General features: G+C 52.6%; 1 protein-coding gene across 3 annotated transcripts in view; it reads right to left on the bottom strand.

Moving 5' to 3' along the window:
- FYTTD1 (forty-two-three domain containing 1) overlaps positions 1 to 16,861 on the bottom strand; it is a 61,429-nt gene that overhangs the window by 31,431 nt on the left and 13,137 nt on the right. For all 3 annotated transcript variants that reach the window (XM_075340384.1, XM_075340383.1, XM_075340385.1), the window contains exon 5: positions 8,569 to 8,665. In XM_075340384.1, the coding sequence (XP_075196499.1) occupies positions 8,569 to 8,665 (97 nt within the window). The remainder of the gene's footprint in view (positions 1 to 8,568; positions 8,666 to 16,861) is intronic.

Raw genomic sequence — 16,861 nt, 5'->3', positions numbered from 1 at the left:
TATGGAGCGACGAGGATGGCGCGGCGGCAGTCGGACCTGATCTTGCGTAACACTCTGGGCAGCATTGCCAGAGGAGGAAACACATAAGGAAGTCGAAACTGCGACCAATCCTGAACTAATGCGTCCGCCGCCAGAGCTCTGTGATCTTGAGACCGTGCCATGAATGCCGGGACTTTGTTGTTGTGCCGAGACGCCATGAGATCGACGTCCGGCGTACCCCAGCGGCAACAGATCTCTTGAAACACGTCCGGGTGAAGAGACCATTCCCCTGCGTCCATGCCCTGGCGACTGAGAAAGTCTGCTTCCCAGTTTTCTACGCCCGGGATGTGAACTGCGGAGATGGTGGAGGCTGTTGCTTCCACCCACAGCAGAATCCGCCGAACTTCCTGGAAGGCTTGCCGACTGCGTGTGCCGCCTTGGTGGTTGATGTATGCCACCGCCGTGGCGTTGTCCGACTGAATTCGGATCTGCCTGCCTTCCAGCCACGGCTGGAACGCCTTTAGGGCTAGATACACTGCCCTTATCTCCAGAACATTGATCTGAAGGGAGGACTCTGGCTGAGTCCAGGTACCCTGAGCCCTGTGGTGGAGAAAGACCGCTCCCCACCCTGACAGACTCGCGTCCGTCGTGACCACAGCCCAGGATGGGGGCAGGAAGGATTTCCCCTTCGACAGAGAAGTGGGAAGAAGCCACCACTGAAGGGAGGCCTTGGCTGCCCGAGAAAGGGAGACGTTCCTGTCGAGGGACGTCGACTTCCTGTCCCATTTGCGGAGAATGTCCCATTGAAGTGGACGCAGATGAAACTGCGCAAAAGGAACTGCTTCCATTGCTGCCACCATCTTCCCTAGGAAGTGCATGAGGCGCCTCAAGGGGTGCGACTGGGCTCGGAGGAGAGATTGCACCCCTGTTTGTAGTGAACGCTGTTTGTCCAGCGGAAGCTTCACTATCGCTGAGAGAGTATGAAACTCCGCAAAGTAAGCCTGTGCCTTGGCACCCTTGCTTTTTGCGGACGACATGCTGTTGTCTCCTCTTAGAGCAATCAGAGAGGGTATATAGCCAAAGCAAATAGTGCGGCCGTACAGAGTAAATGTATACAATATAAGCATATAAATATACACTTCGGCACCCAGGGGGGCCAGCACCTAGTAACAGGTGCGGCTTACCGACCGCCCGCAGCGGTTGTGTGACCACCAGATTCCCTGCCCGGGCCTCCCAGAGCTGTGGAGCTGTTCCTCCTTCGCACAAAGCATAAAAACTGAGGAGCCCGTGATGCACGGGGAGGTGTATAGGCAGAGGGGAGGGGTTACACTTTTTAAAGTGTAATACTTTGTGTGGCCTCCGGAGGCAGAAGCTATACACCCAATTGTCTGGGTCTCCCAATGGAGCGACAAAGAAATGTATGTGTCATATATATATATATATATATATATATATATATATATATATATATACACATATATATATACACATATATATATACACATATATATATACACATATATATATACACATATATATATACACATATATATATTGAGAACCTGGAGGCCGGAACATCGCAAGGACAGCATCGAGGACTCATCACAGTTACCAATGAACTCTGATGAACCCATGAGACTGTTAGCGCGAGAGTCATCAGGATGTCTTCAGAGTTCATTGGGAACTCCAATGACCTCCTGGATGTCACTGTCCTTACAGAATACTCACCTTGTCCACAAAATGCTGTCCTCAGTGGTGATGTATCCAGTGCGATCCCTGCGCTGCTCCGGCTTCCAGGTCCTGAGTGTGGTTAATAATCGATGAATATAATGAGCGGCAGTCAGGAGCGGGAGGAAGCAGAGCCGGAGGACAGCAGGTAAATATGGAAAGAAGGGAATTTTGTTTACTTACCGTAAATTCCTTTTCTTCTAGCTCCTATTGGGAGACCCAGACAATTGGTGTATAGCTTCTGCCTCCGGAGGCCACACAAAGTATTACACTTTAAAAAGTGTAAACCCCTCCCCTCTGCCTATACACCCTCCCGTGGATCACGGGCTCCTCAGTTTTGGTGCAAAAGCAGGAAGGAGAAAACTTATAAATTGGTCTATGGTAAATGCAATCCGAAGGATGTTCAGAGAACTGAACCATGAACCAAAAGAACAATTCAACATGAACAACATGTGTACACAAAAGAACAACCAGCCCGAAGGGAACAGGGGCGGGTGCTGGGTCTCCCAATAGGAGCTAGAAGAAAAGGAATTTACGGTAAGTAAACAAAATTCCCTTCTTCTTTGTCGCTCCATTGGGAGACCCAGACAATTGGGACGTCCAAAAGCAGTCCCTGGGTGGGTAAAAGAATACCTCAATAAAAAGAGCCGAACGGCCCTCCTCTTACAGGTGGGCAACCGCCGCCTGAAGGACTCGCCTACCTAGACTGGCGTCTGCCGAAGCATAGGTATGCACTTGATAGTGCTTCGTGAAAGTGTGCAGACTAGACCACGTCGCTGCCTGACACACCTGCTGAGCCGTAGCCCTGTGCCGCAATGCCCAGGACGCACCCACGGCTCTGGTAGAATGGGCTTTCAGCCCTGAAGGAAGCGGAAGCCCAGAAGAACGGTAGGCTTCGAGAATCGGTTCCTTGATCCACCGAGCCAAGGTTGACTTGGAAGCCTGCGAACCCTTACGCTGGGCAGCGACAAGGACAAAGAGCGCATCTGAACGACGCAGGGGCGCCGTGCGAGACACGTAGAGCCGGAGTGCTCTCACCAGATCCAAAGAGTGCAAATCCTTTTCACATTGGTGAATTGGATTAGGGCAAAATGAAGGTAAGGAGATATCCTGATTGAGATGAAAAGTAGATACCACCTTAGGGAGAAATTCCGGAACCGGACGCAGAACCACCTTATCCTGGTGAAACACCAGGAAGGGGGCTTTGCATGACAGCGCTGCAAGCTCAGACACTCTCCGGAGTGATGTAATTGCCACTAGAAAGGCCACCTTTTGCGAAAGACGTGATAAAAGAGACATCCCGCAGCGGCTCGAAAGGTGGTTTCTGAAGAGCCGTTAGCACCCTGTTAAGATCCCAGGGTTCCAGCGGACGCTTGTAAGGTGGGACTATGTGGCAAACTCCCTGCAGGAACGTGCGGACCTGCAGAAGCCTGGCTAGACGCTTTTGAAAAAATACGGAGAGCGCCGAACCTTGGCCCTTGAGAGAGCCGAGTGACAACCCCTTGTCCATTCCGGATTGGAGGAATGAAAGAAAAGTGGGTAAGGCAAACGGCCATGGAGAGAAACCGTTATCAGAGCACCAGGATAAGAAGATTTGCCAAGACCTGTAATAGATCTTGGCAGACGTTGGCTTCCTGGCTTGTCTCATGGTGGCAATGACATCCTGAGATAACCCTGAAGACGCTAGGAGCCAGGACTCAATGGCCACACAGTCAGGTTGAGGGCCACAGAATTCAGATGGAAAAATGGCCCTTGTGACAGCAAGTCTGGGCGGTCTGGAAGCGCCCACGGCTGACCCACCGTGAGATGCCATAGATCCGGGTACCACGACCGCCTCGGCCAGTCTGGAGCGACGAGAATGGCGCGACGGCAGTCGGACCTGATCTTGCGTAACACTCTGGGCAGCATCGCCAGAGGAGGAAACACATAAGGCAGTCGAAACTGCGACCAGTCCTGAACTAACGCGTCCGCCGCCAGGGCTCTGTGATCCTGAGACCGTGCCATGAATGCCGGGACTTTGTTGTTGTGCCGTGACGCCATGAGATCGACGTCCGGCGTTCCACAGCGGCGACAGATCTCTCGAAACACTTCTGGGTGCAGAGACCATTCCCCCGCATCCATGCCCTGACGACTGAGAAAATCTGCTTCCCAGTTTTCTACGCCCGGGATGTGAACTGCGGAGATGGTGGAGGCTGTGGCTTCCACCCACTGCAGAATCCGCCGGACTTCCTGGAAGGCTTGACGACTGCGAGTGCCGCCTTGGTGGTTGATGTATGCGACGGCAGTGGCGTTGTCCGACTGGATACGGATCTGCCTGCCCTCCAGCCACCGCTGAAAAGCCAATAGGGCTAGATACACTGCCCTTATTTCCAGATCATTGATCTGAAGGGAAGACTATCGGAGTCCAGGTTCCCTGAGCCCTGTGGTGGAGAAAAACCGCTCCCCACCCTGACAGGCTCGCGTCCGTGGTGACCACAGCCCAGGTTGGGGGTAGGAAGGATTTTCCCTGCGATAGAGAATTGGGAAGGAGCCACCACTGAAGTGACGTCTTGGTTGCAAGGGAAAGAGACGTTCCTGTCGAGGGAAGCCAACCTCCTGTCCCATTTGCGGAGAATGTCCCATTGGAGCTGCCGTAGATGGAATTGCGCGAACGGCACTGCCTCCATCGCTGCCACCATCTTCCCCAGGAAGTGCATGAGGCGCCTTAAGGGGTGTGACTGACTCCGAAGAAGTGATTGCACCCCTGCCTGCAGAGAAAGCCGTTTGTCTCGCGGTAGCTTGACTACCACTGACTGTGTATGAAACTCCATCCCGAGGTAAGTCCGTGATTGGGTCGGTGTCAACTTGGATTTTGGGAAGTTGATGATCCACCCGAACTGCTGGAGAGTCATCAGAGCGACTGTAAGGCTGTGTTGACACCACACCCGAGAAGGGGCCCTGACTAGGAGATCGTCTAGGTAGGGAATCACCGAGTGGCCCTGAGAGTGTAGGACCGCCACGACGGATGCCATGACTTTGGTGAAAACCCGTGGGGCTGTCGCCAGGCCGAAAGGCAATGCCACGAACTGAAGGTGTTCGTCCCTGATGGCGAAACGCAAGAAGCATTGATGTTCGGGTGCGATCGGCACGTGGAGATAAGCATCTTTGATGTCGATCGATGCTAGGAAGTCTCCTTGTGACATCGAGGCGATGACCGAGCGGAGAGATTCCATCCGAAACCTTCTGGTTCTCACGTGTCTGTTGAGCAGTTTGAGGTCCAGAACGGGACGGAATGATCCGTCCTTTTTTGGCACCACGAACAAGTTTGAGTAAAAGCCGCGACCACGTTCCTGAAGGGGAACGGGGGTCACAACTCCTTCTGTCTTCAGAGCGTCCACCTGAGCGGGGGGCGGAGAGGTTCTGAAGAAACGAGCCGCAGGACGGGAGCTGAACTCTATCCTGTAACCGTGAGACAGAATGTCTCTCACCCATCGGTCTTGAACATGTGGCCACCAGGCGTCGCCAAAGCGGGAGAGCCTGCCACCGACCGAGGATGCGGTTAGGGGATGCCGAGAGTCATGAGGAGGCCGCCTTGGAGGCAGTGCCTCCTGCGGCCTTTTGGGGGCGTGACTTGGACCGCCACGCATAGGAGTTCCTCTGGCATTTCTCCTGCCTGCTGGACGAAGAGGATTGGGGCTTGGCAGAGGGACGAAAGGACCGAAACCTCGATTGTATTTTCCGTTGTTGAGGTCTCTTAGGTCTGGACTGGGGTAAGGAGGAGTCCTTTCCCTTGGATTCCTTAATAATCTCATCCAATCGTTCGCCAAACAAGCGTTCGCCAGAAAACGGCAAACCGGTTAAGAACCTCTTGGAGGCAGAGTCTGCCTTCCATTCGCGCAGCCACATGGCCCTGCGGACTGCCACAGAGTTAGCGGATGCCACAGCTGTACGGCTAGCCGAGTCTAGGACTGCGTTCATGGCGTAGGAAGAAAAAGCTGACGCTTGAGAAGTCAAAGACGCAACTTGCGGAGCAGAATTACGTGTGACAGCATTAATCTCAGTCAGACAAGCCGAGATAGCTTGGAGTGCCCACACGGCTGCAAAGGCCGGGGCAAAAGACGCGCCCGTGGCTTCAAAGATGGACTTCACCAGGAGCTCTATCTGCCTGTCAGTGGCATCCTTTAGCGATGAGCCATCTGCCACCGATACCACAGATCTAGCCGCCAATCTAGAGACTGGAGGATCCACCTTGGGACATTGAGCCCACCCCTTAACGACTTCAGCGGGGAAGGGGTAACGCGTGTCAGTGAGGCGCTTAGTAAAGCGCTTGTCCGGAACCGCTCTGGGCTTCTGGACAGCGTCTCTGAAGTTAGAGTGATCGAAGAACGCACTACGTGTACGTTTGGGGAACCGAAACTGGTGTTTCTCCTGCTTAGACGCCGACTCCTCCACAGTAGGAGGCGGGGGAGAGAGATCCAACACCTGGTTGATGGACGAGATAAGATCATTCACTAATGCGCTCCCCTCAGGTGTATCAAGGTTAAGGGCGACGTCAGGGTCAGAACCCTGAGCTGCGACGTCCGCCTCGTCCTCCAGAGAGTCCTCAAGCTGGGAACCCGAGCAGCGTGAAGAAGTCGGGGAAGATTCCCAGCGAGCCCGCTTAGCCTGTCTAGGACTGTGGTGCTGGCAGGAGTCCTCCGCGTGGGACCTAGGACCCAACCTGGGAGCGCGCTGCGGCTCAGACCGAGAGGGGCCTGGAGGTGACGATCCAACAGGGGCCGGGGCCTGTGTAAGGACCGGTCTGGACTGCAAAGCTTCTAGCAGCTTGGCAGACCATTTGTCCATAGACTGAGCCATGGATTGTGAAAGTGACTCAAAGTTTCTCAGCAAAAGAGGAGAACTCTGTCCCTGCCGCTTGGACAGGGGGAGCAGGGGGGTCTACATGAGCCGAGGGGTCCACTAGTGACCGAGGCTCCGGCTGAGCAAGTGAAACAGGGGTCGAGCATTGCTCACAGTGAGGGTAGGTGGAACCCGCAGGTAACATAGCCCCACAAGAGGTACAGGCCGCAAAAAAACCCTGTGCCTTAACAGCTTTGCTCCTTGTGGACGACATGCTGTTGTCTCCTAGGAGAATGATCACTGAGGGTATATGGGCAAAAACAGGGTATACAGCCCGACCGAACAGATATATATATATAAATACGTATCTATTCCGGCACCCTAGGGGGGACCAGCACCGGGTGACCGGTGTGGCTTACCGACCGCTAACAAGCGGAGTGTGTGCCTCCAGATTCCCAGCTTTAGGTCCCCTGGAGCTGCAGAGCTGTTCCTGAGAATCCTCCACCGGCAGAATGCCCAAAAAATGGCTGCCGGAGATCTCAGGGGAGGAGTGGAGCCGTGGGCGGCGCCAGGAAAGTGCAGGAATCTGGGGTCCCCACAGTGATCAGTGAGGGGGGAGGAAACATGCAGGATGCTCCAGCCCTCACATCCGACGTCAGGTCGGCAGTCCCGCCCTTACCCCTGACAGGCAGGCCCGGGGGTGGGATTTTTGCGACTAGGCCGCGATGAAGCCGGGGACTAAATTTGAGACCGCGCCCGACAAGCAGGCACGGTCGGCGCGGAAGTCCGCCGGTCTTCCCAATCCAGCAGCTGCCGCAGCGTCCGGGAAGAAGGTGCGCTCCCTGCACAGTCCCCAATGGGGACACAGAGTACCTTAGAGTTGCAGGGCCCGGTCCCTGAGGTTAAATAGACTCCGGTCCGGCAGATTCCCACAGGGGCTGCGGAGGGAGCACGGTCCCAGCAACTGGATGACCTTTCAGGATCCCACTTCTCCCAGAGCCGCTAAGGGATGGTGAAGGAGACGGCATGAGGCTCCGGCCTTTGTACCCGCAATGGGTACCTCAACCTTAACAACACCGCCGACATAGTGGGGTGAGAAGGGAACATGCCGGGGGCCCCGTGGGGGCCCTCTTTTCTTCCAACCGACATAACTAATATGAGAATGCATGAGTGGATGTGTGCCTCCTTCCACACAAAGCATAAAACTGAGGAGCCCGTGATCCACAGGAGGGTGTATAGGCAGAGGGGAGGGGTTACACTTTTTAAAGTGTAATACTTTGTGTGGCCTCCGGAGGCAGAAGCTATACACCAATTGTCTGGGTCTCCCAAGGGAGCGACAAAGAAATCTTTTTATTTCACAGACATGTTTTCTCCAGTACCTGTCACAGATATGCAAAACACGGATGTCACACGTGTGACTGGTACCTGATTAAACACGGACGACTGAAACCGGCCTTTGACTCTGCTCAGGGGCCATAGCACACCAAGGCTTTTACTTGGCCTTGGGGTGCCAGGCATCTATAGGGACAAAGAAGGAACGCCATCTAAATGCTGATGTCACAGTGCACAGTGGCATTTAGGGGGTTCAATGGCATTGATCAATACTTAAACCAATTGTGCCCAATGCAGCAGGATGTCAGCTATATTACACTACGAACACCTCCTGCACCTTCACGTGTTGGTGGGTGCCATTTAGTTAGTCCTCAGTGTCATAGTGCTGATGATTAAGGCTCCTTAATGACCATCATACAGGCACCACAGCGTTTCAGAGTAAAGCATAGCTGGCTGAAATGACAGAGCTCAGATTCATGCTGCCCAACGTTTGGCCATTATAAATCAGTTGTCACGTTACTGATCAATAATAGGTACGAGTATAATTGCAGACACCTTTTAAGTAACGCTGTCCCCATACATATTATCCAGTCAGCAAATTTCAACAAAACCAAAGGGTTCTTCCAGCACATATCTATGTCTGGCCAGCATGTGATTATACATCAATATCTCAAATGTCCTACAGATTCCCATTATCCCACATGGAATTACCTTCAGGCCTCTCCTGAGGAAATACGTGGCTTGTCGACTGTCTCGCTGCTGCCTCATTCTCAGTCCACTTCTAAAGGTATTTGTATTTGAATAATTGCTAAAATATTAATGAAATACATTAAATACATTCATATATACAATGTACACACACATGTACAGACATTTATAAGCTTGAACAAAAAGTTGGTCAGCACTGAGCCCAACGATAGCCATAAAGACATATATACCGCAACATACCCATCATACCCCATGACTTCTATTCTACAGATGTGTGACCTTAAACACTTACATTTAATAGATTTATAAACGGATACTAAAAAGGCACAAATGGAAAAACAAAATGGTGTAAATTTGGATCCACTAAAGGCAAGTCCCGGATACGTTACCAGCGTCTTCCTGTAATCGCAACAACTAGGGCTTGTGCAGAGCGATGCCGTTTAACCATTTAAATGATGCTGTCGATCACAAGGCTCCCATCAGCCCCCACAATGCAATCATTGAGGTGCCAAAAAATTGTCATGGTTGCCAGAGGCCTGCAGAAGGCCCCCCCATGGCTGACATCTTAAAGGGAACCTGTCAGATGCAATACGCACCCAGAGGCACGAGCAGTCCTGGGTGTATATTACTAATCCCTGCCTAAGGCTATGTGCGCACGTGTGCGTAATTCATGCAGTTACGCTGCGCTTTGTAGCGCAGCGTAACTGCATGAGTCCTGCGTCCCCTGCACAGTCTATGGAGATTGTACAGGGGCCGTGCGCACTTGGCATATTAGAACGCAGCGCTTCGGCTGCTGCCCGAATCGCTGCGTTCTAAGAAGTGACATGTCACTTCTTCCGTGCGCTTTGCCGGCAGCTCCTGCTGTCTATGGGAGGAGCTGCATGCAGAGCGCACGTTCTCGCCGGCACCATGCGCTTCAGAACGGAGCTTTTCAGCTGCGCTCTGAAGCGCACCTTTTAGGTGCCGTGCAGAGCGCACACGTACGTACATAGCCTAAGGCTATGTGCACACATAGCATTTCTGCTTTTCATTATTCCCCTATACATTGTGACTGTTGTGCAATTCTTTATCCTATTGTTTAACTATACCTGTATACACTAGCATAGATAAAGAGATCTTTAGAGAAAGTATTTCTAAAGATAGTTATTACATGCTAATGAGGCCAGGGACTAGTCGCAGGGGTGTGAGTTCCTTTAGCCCCCTGTGGGCGTACTAACATGCTAATGAATGCTCGGCTTCGCCAAACATACCTCAGTCTTGAAGGCAGCCGTCAGAGGATCAATGCGCACTGGGCATAATCCGGAGTCCTTGGGACTTCCAGTCATGCTCACTATACCTCACTGAAGCCTGGAATCTTATACCTGGCATCAATTTAGTGCACACTATCAAAAGTCCAGGGCACTCCGGATCATGCTCAGTGCGCATCCATCCTCTGCCGTATGCCATGAAGAGTGAGGTATATGCGACGGCCCTGCGCATTCATTAGCATGTTAGTACACCCACAGGTGCGTGCTAACATGCTATGTGGCCTGGCTAGCCAAGGGAACGCACGCCCTTGCGACTAGTCGTGGGTTCATTAGCATTTAAGATAAACTCTTTAGAGATACTTTTTCTAAAGATCTCTTTATCTATGCTAGTGTATACAGGGACGGTTAGGCAGGGGGATTAGTAATATGCACCCAGAGCTGCTCGTGGTTATGGGTGCATATTGCACCTGACAGGTTCCTTTAAATCTTCCTCAATTGTCATCCATGTGTAATCCGTTTTTATACAATAATCATTATTAAAAATGTAAGGACTAAATATAGTTTCCAATGTTAAAGAACTGCAATATACCAGAAGAAGGGAATTTTGTTTACTTACCGTAAATTCCTTTTCTTCTAGCTCCAATTGGGAGACCCAGACAATTGGGTTGTATAGCTATGCCTCCGGAGGCCACACAAAGCATTACACTAAAAGTGTAAAGCCCCTCCCCTTCTGCCTATACACCCCCCGTGCTCACGGGCTCCTCAGTTTTGGTGCAAAAGCAAGAAGGAGGAAAAAATTATAATTGGTTTAAAGTAAATTCAATCCGAAGGAATATCGGAGAACTGAAACCATTCAACATGAACAACATGTGCACACAAAAAAACAGGGGCGGGTGCTGGGTCTCCCAATTGGAGCTAGAAGAAAAGGAATTTACGGTAAGTAAACAAAATTCCCTTCTTCTTTGTCGCTCCATTGGGAGACCCAGACAATTGGGACGTCCAAAAGCAGTCCCTGGGTGGGTAAATAATACCTCATAATAGAGCCGTAACGGCTCCGTCCTACAGGTGGGCAACCGCCGCCTGAAGGACTCGCCTACCTAGGCTGGCATCTGCCGAAGCATAGGTATGCACCTGATAGTGTTTCGTGAAAGTGTGCAGGCTCGACCAGGTAGCTGCCTGACACACCTGCTGAGCCGTAGCCTGGTGCCGCAAGGCCCAGGACGCTCCCACGGCCCTGGTAGAATGGGCCTTCAGCCCTGAGGGAACCGGAAGCCCCGAGGAACGATAAGCTTCGAGGATTGGTTCCTTGATCCACCGAGCCAGGGTTGATTTGGAAGCTTGTGTCCCTTTACGCTGGCCAGCGACAAGGACAAAGAGTGCATCCGAGCGGCGCAGGGGCGCCGTACGAGAAATGTAGAATCTGAGTGCTCTCACCAGATCTAACAAGTGCAAATCCTTTTCACATTGGTGAACTGGATGAGGACAAAAAGAGGGTAAGGAGATATCCTGATTGAGATGAAAGGGGGATACCACCTTAGGGAGAAATTCCGGAACCGGACGCAGAACCACCTTGTCCTGGTGAAACACCAGGAAAGGGGCTTTGCACGACAACGCTGCTAGCTCAGACACTCTCCGAAGTGAAGTGACTGCTACTAGGAAAACCACTTTCTGCGAAAGGCGTGCGAGAGAAATATCCCTCATTGGCTCGAACGGTGGTTTCTGAAGAGCCATCAGCACCCTGTTCAGATCCCAGGGTTCTAACGGACGCTTGTAAGGAGAGACGATGTGACAAACCCCCTGCAGGAACGTGCGTACCTGTGGAAGTCTGGCTAGGCGCTTCTGAAAAAACACAGAGAGCGCCGAGACTTGTCCCTTAAGGGAGCCGAGCGACAAACCCTTTTCCAATCCGGATTGAAGGAAGGACAGAAAAGTGGGCAAGGCAAATGGCCAGGGAGAAAAACCCTGAGCAGAGCACCACGACAGGAATATTTTCCACGTCCTGTGGTACATCTTGGCGGACGTTGGTTTCCTAGCCTGTCTCATAGTGGCAATGACCTCTTGAGATAATCCTGAAGACGCTAGGATCCAGGACTCAATGGCCACACAGTCAGGTTGAGGGCCGCAGAATTCAGATGGAAAAACGGCCCTTGAGACAGCAAGTCTGGTCGGTCTGGTAGTGCCCACGGTTGGCCGACCGTGAGATGCCACAGATCCGGGTACCACGACCTCCTCGGCCAGTCTGGAGCGACGAGGATGGCGCGGCGGCAGTCGGCCCTGATCTTGCGTAACACTCTGGGCAACAGTGCCAGAGGAGGAAACACATAAGGGAGTTGAAACTGCGACCAATCCTGAACTAAGGCGTCTGCCGCCAGAGCTCTGTGATCTTGAGACCGTGCCATGAATGTCGGGACCTTGTTGTTCTGCCGGGACGCCATTAGGTCGACGTCCGGCATGCCCCAGCGGCAACAGATCTCCTGAAACACGTCCGGGTGAAGGGACCATTCCCCTGCGTCCATGCCCTGGCGACTGAGAAAGTCTGCTTCCCAGTTTTCTACGCCCGGGATGTGAACTGCGGATATGGTGGAGGCTGTGGCTTCCACCCACAGCAGAATCCGCCGGACTTGCTGGAAGGCTTGCCGACTGCGTGTCCCGCCTTGGTGGTTGATGTATGCCACCGCTGTGGAGTTGTCCGACTGAATTCGGATCTGTTTGCCTTCCAGCCACGACTGGAACGCCTTTAGGGCAAGATACACTGCCCTTATCTCCAAAACATTGATCTGAAGGGAGGACTCTGGCTGAGTCCAAGTATCCTGAGCCCTGTGGTGGAGAAAGACCGCTCCCCACCCTGACAGGCTCGCGTCCGTCGTGACCACCGCCCAGGATGGGGGCAGGAAGGATTTCCCCTTCGACAGAGAAGTGGGGAGAAGCCACCACTGAAGGGAAGCTTTGGCTGCCCGAGAAAGGGAGACGTTCCTGTCGAGGGACGTCGACTTCCTGTCCCATTAGCGGAGAATGTCCCATTGAAGTGGGCGCAGATGAAACTGCGCAAAAGGAACAGCCTCCATTGCTGCCACCATCTTCCCTAGGAAGTGCATGAGGCGCCTCAGGGGGTGTGACTGACCATGAAGGAGAAATTGCACCCCTGTCTGTAGTGAACGCTGTTTGTTCAGCGGAAGCTTCACTATCGCTGAGAGAGTATGAAACTCCATGCCAAGATATGTCAGTGATTGGGCCGGTGTCAGATTTGACTTTGGAAAATTGATGATCCACCCGAAACTCTGGAGAGTTTCCAGAGCAATGTTCAGGCTGTGTTGGCATGCCCCTTGAGAGGGTGCCTTGACCAGTAGATCGTCTAAATAAGGGATCACCGAGTGTCCCTGAGAGTGTAGGATTGCCACCACTGTTGCCATGACCTTGGTGAAGACCCTTGGGGCTGTTGCCAGGCCAAAAGGTAGTGCCACGAACTGAAGGTGTTCGTCCCCTATGGCGAAGCGCAGGAAGCGCTGATGCTCTGGCGCAATCGGTACGTGGAGATAAACATCTTTGATGTCTATTGATGCCAGGAAATCTCCTTGGGACATGGAGGCGATGACGGAGCGAAGCGATTCCATCCGGAACCGCCTGGTTTTCACATGCTTGTTGAGCAGCTTTAGGTCCAGAACGGGACGGAAGGATCCGTCCTTTTTTGGCACCACAAACAAGTTGGAGTAAAAACCGTGACCCCGTTGCTGAAGAGGAACCGGGATCACCACTCCTTCCGCCTTCAGGGTGCCCACCGCCTGCATAAGAGCCTCGGCTCTGTCGGGGGGTGGAGATGTTCTGAAGAAACGAGTCGGAGGACGAGAATTGAACTCTATCCTGTAACCGTGAGATAGAATGTCTCTCACCCATCGGTCTTTTACTTGTGGCAGCCAGATGTCGCAAAAGCGGGAGAGCCTGCCACCGACCGAGGATGCGGTTTGAAGAGGCCGAAAGTCATGAGGAGGCCGCTTTGGGAGCGGAGCCTCCAGCGGTCTTTTTAGGACGTGACTTAGACCGCCATGCATCGGAGTTCCTCTGATCTTTCTGAGGCCTTTTGGACGAGGAAAATTGAGATCTGCCCGCGGTCCGAAAGGACCGAAACCTCGATTGTACCTTCCGTGGTTGAGGTCTGTTTGGTTTGGACTGGGGTAAGGATGAATCCTTTCCCTTGGATTATTTAATGATTCCATCCAATCGCTCACCAAACAAGCGGTCGCCAGCCAATGGCAAACCGGTCAAGAACTTTTTGGAAGCGGAGTCTGCCTTCCATTCACGTAGCCACATGGCCCTGCGGAGTACCACCGAGTTGGCGGATGCCACCGCCGTACGGCTCGCAGAGTCGAGGATAGCATTAATGGCGTAGGACGCAAACGCCGACGCCTGATTGGTTAAGGACACCACTTGTGGGGCAGATGTACGTGTTACCGCATGAATCTGCGCCTGACAAGCTGAGATAGCTTGGAGTGCCCATACGGCTGCGAATGCTGGAGCAAAAGACGCGCCGATAGCTTCATAGATGGATTTCAACCATAGCTCCATCTGTCTGTCAGTGGCATCTTTGAGTGAAGCCCCGTCTTCCACTGCAACTATGGATCTAGCCGCCAGTCTGGAGATTGGAGGATCCACCTTAGGACACTGAGTCCAGCCCTTGACAACCTCGGGGGGGGAAGGGATAACGTGTGTCCTTAAGGCGCTTGGAAAAACGCTTGTCTGGACAGTTCTGGTTTTTCTGGACTGCCTCTCTGAAGTCAGAGTGATCCAGAAACATATTTAATGTACGCTTGGGAAACCTGAAACGGAATTTCTCCTGAGAAGCAGACTCCTCAATTGGAGGAGCTGGGGGAGAAATATCCAACACCTGATTGATGGTCGCTATAAGGTCATTCACTACTGCGTCACCTTCAGGTGTATCTAGGTTGAGAGCGGCTTCACTATCAGAATCCTGATCTGAGACCTCCGCTTCATCCTCCAGAGAGTCCCCCTGCTGGGACCCTGAACAGTGTGATGAAGTGGAGGGAATTTCCCAGCGACCCCGCTTGGGCGGCCTGGGACTGCGGTCCGTGTCAGAGACCTCACCCTGAGACCTGTGGGTTACCCCCGGGGCACATTGCTGTTCCAATTGAGGGGGACCAGGGGTCAAGGATTGGATAGAGCCCGGGGCCTGAATCACCGGTCTGGACTGCAAAGCTTCCAGTATTTTAGCAGACCATTTATCCATACTCTCAGACAGTTTGTCAGCAAAGGCTGCAAACTCCGTCCCTGTCACCTGGACAGTGGGAGCAGGTGGATCCACCTGGGCCACTTGTAGCAGAGGCTCCGGCTGAGTAAGCGCAACCGGGGCCGAGCATTGCACACAATGAGGGTCAGTGGACCCTGCCGGTAGTACAGCTGTACATGAGGTACAGGTAGCAAAATACGTCTGTGCTGTGGCACCCTTGCTTTTTGCAGATGACTTGTTGTCTCCTCTGAGAACAACCAGGAGGGTATATCGCCAAAACTCAACAGAGCGACCGTACAGTGCAATGTATAGCCTAAAAGCCTATATTATATATATATATATATATATATATATATATATATATATATATATATATATATATATATATATATATATATATATATATATATATATATATATATATATATATATATATATATACATATACATATACATACATACATACATACATACACACACTTCAGTACTCAGTGGGGCCAGCACCACAGGTGCTGCTTACCGACCGCTCAGAGCGGTTGTATGGTCGCCAGATTCCCTGCCTGGGTCTCCCTGTGTTGCCTCTCCTCCTCAGCGTCTGAATCGCTGACAGGAATGGCTGCCGGCGTTCTGTGAGGGGGAGGAGACTGTGGGCGTGCCCAAGAAAAGTGCGGGAATCCAGCGCCCGACTGTACTGAGTGAGGAGGATACTAATGTATGCTCCAGCCCTCTGCTGACGATCCGTGCAGCGTCCCGCCCCTCCCCTGACTGGCAGGCCTGTGGGCGGGAAAGAACGACACTAGGCCGCAGAAGCCGGGGGCTAAAGTTATAAGCGCGGCCGGCAATAAGCGCGGCCGCGCGTAGTCCCCCGGCGCACTAACACGTCCAGCAGTGCTGGAAAGTGTATGGCACTAACGTTTCATGTCCGGCGCACTAACACACCCAGCAGAGCTGGAAAGTGTCTGGCCCAAACGCTCCATGTCCGGCGCACTAACACACCCAGCAGAGCTGGAAAGTGTCTGGCCCAAACGCTCCATGTCCGGCGCACTAACACACCCAGCAGAGATGGAAAGTGTCTGGCACAAGCGCTCCATGCACGGCGCACTAACACACCCAGCAGTGCTGTAATGTGTATGGGACCAGCGCTCCATGCGCGGTCCCCACGGAGACACAGAGTACCTCATAGTAGCAGGGCCTTGTCCCTGACGATATCCAGCTCCTATTCTGCAGATTCCCAAGGGCTGCGGAGGGAGCACGGTCCCAGTGCCTGGAGACCGATCCGGAACCCACTTCACCCAGAGCCCATTAAGGGATAGGGAAGGAAAACAGCATGTGGCTCCTGCCTGTGTACCCGCAATGGGCACCTCAACCTTAACAACACCGCCGACAAGAGTGGGGTGAGAAGGGAGCATGCTGGGGGCCCTGTTATGGGCCCTCTTTTCTTCCATCCGACCTAGTCAGCAGCTGCTGCTGACCAAGCAGTGGAGCTATGCGTGGATGTCTGCCTCCTTCGCACAAAGCAAGAAAACTGAGGAGCCCGTGAGCACGGGGGGTGTATAGGCAGAAGGGGAGGGGCTTTACACTTTTAGTGTAATGCTTTGTGTGGCCTCCGGAGGCATAGCTATACAACCCAATTGTCTGGGTCTCCCAATGGAGCGACAAAGAAAAATCAGATTGCTATACAGTGGCTGTGTATGAAATTCGATTTTTTTCATGCACAAATAGACTTGAATGGGAAAGTCTCACCCGTCACATGGGAGAAACTAGTGTATGGTGAGATCTTTATCTTGTGTAGATTTAGTCCATGGAAAAA

This window comes from Anomaloglossus baeobatrachus, chromosome 3 (assembly GCF_048569485.1).
Source record: "Anomaloglossus baeobatrachus isolate aAnoBae1 chromosome 3, aAnoBae1.hap1, whole genome shotgun sequence".
Classification (NCBI taxonomy): Eukaryota; Metazoa; Chordata; class Amphibia; order Anura; family Aromobatidae; genus Anomaloglossus; species Anomaloglossus baeobatrachus.
This window is presented reverse-complemented; position numbering and strand designations above follow the sequence as displayed.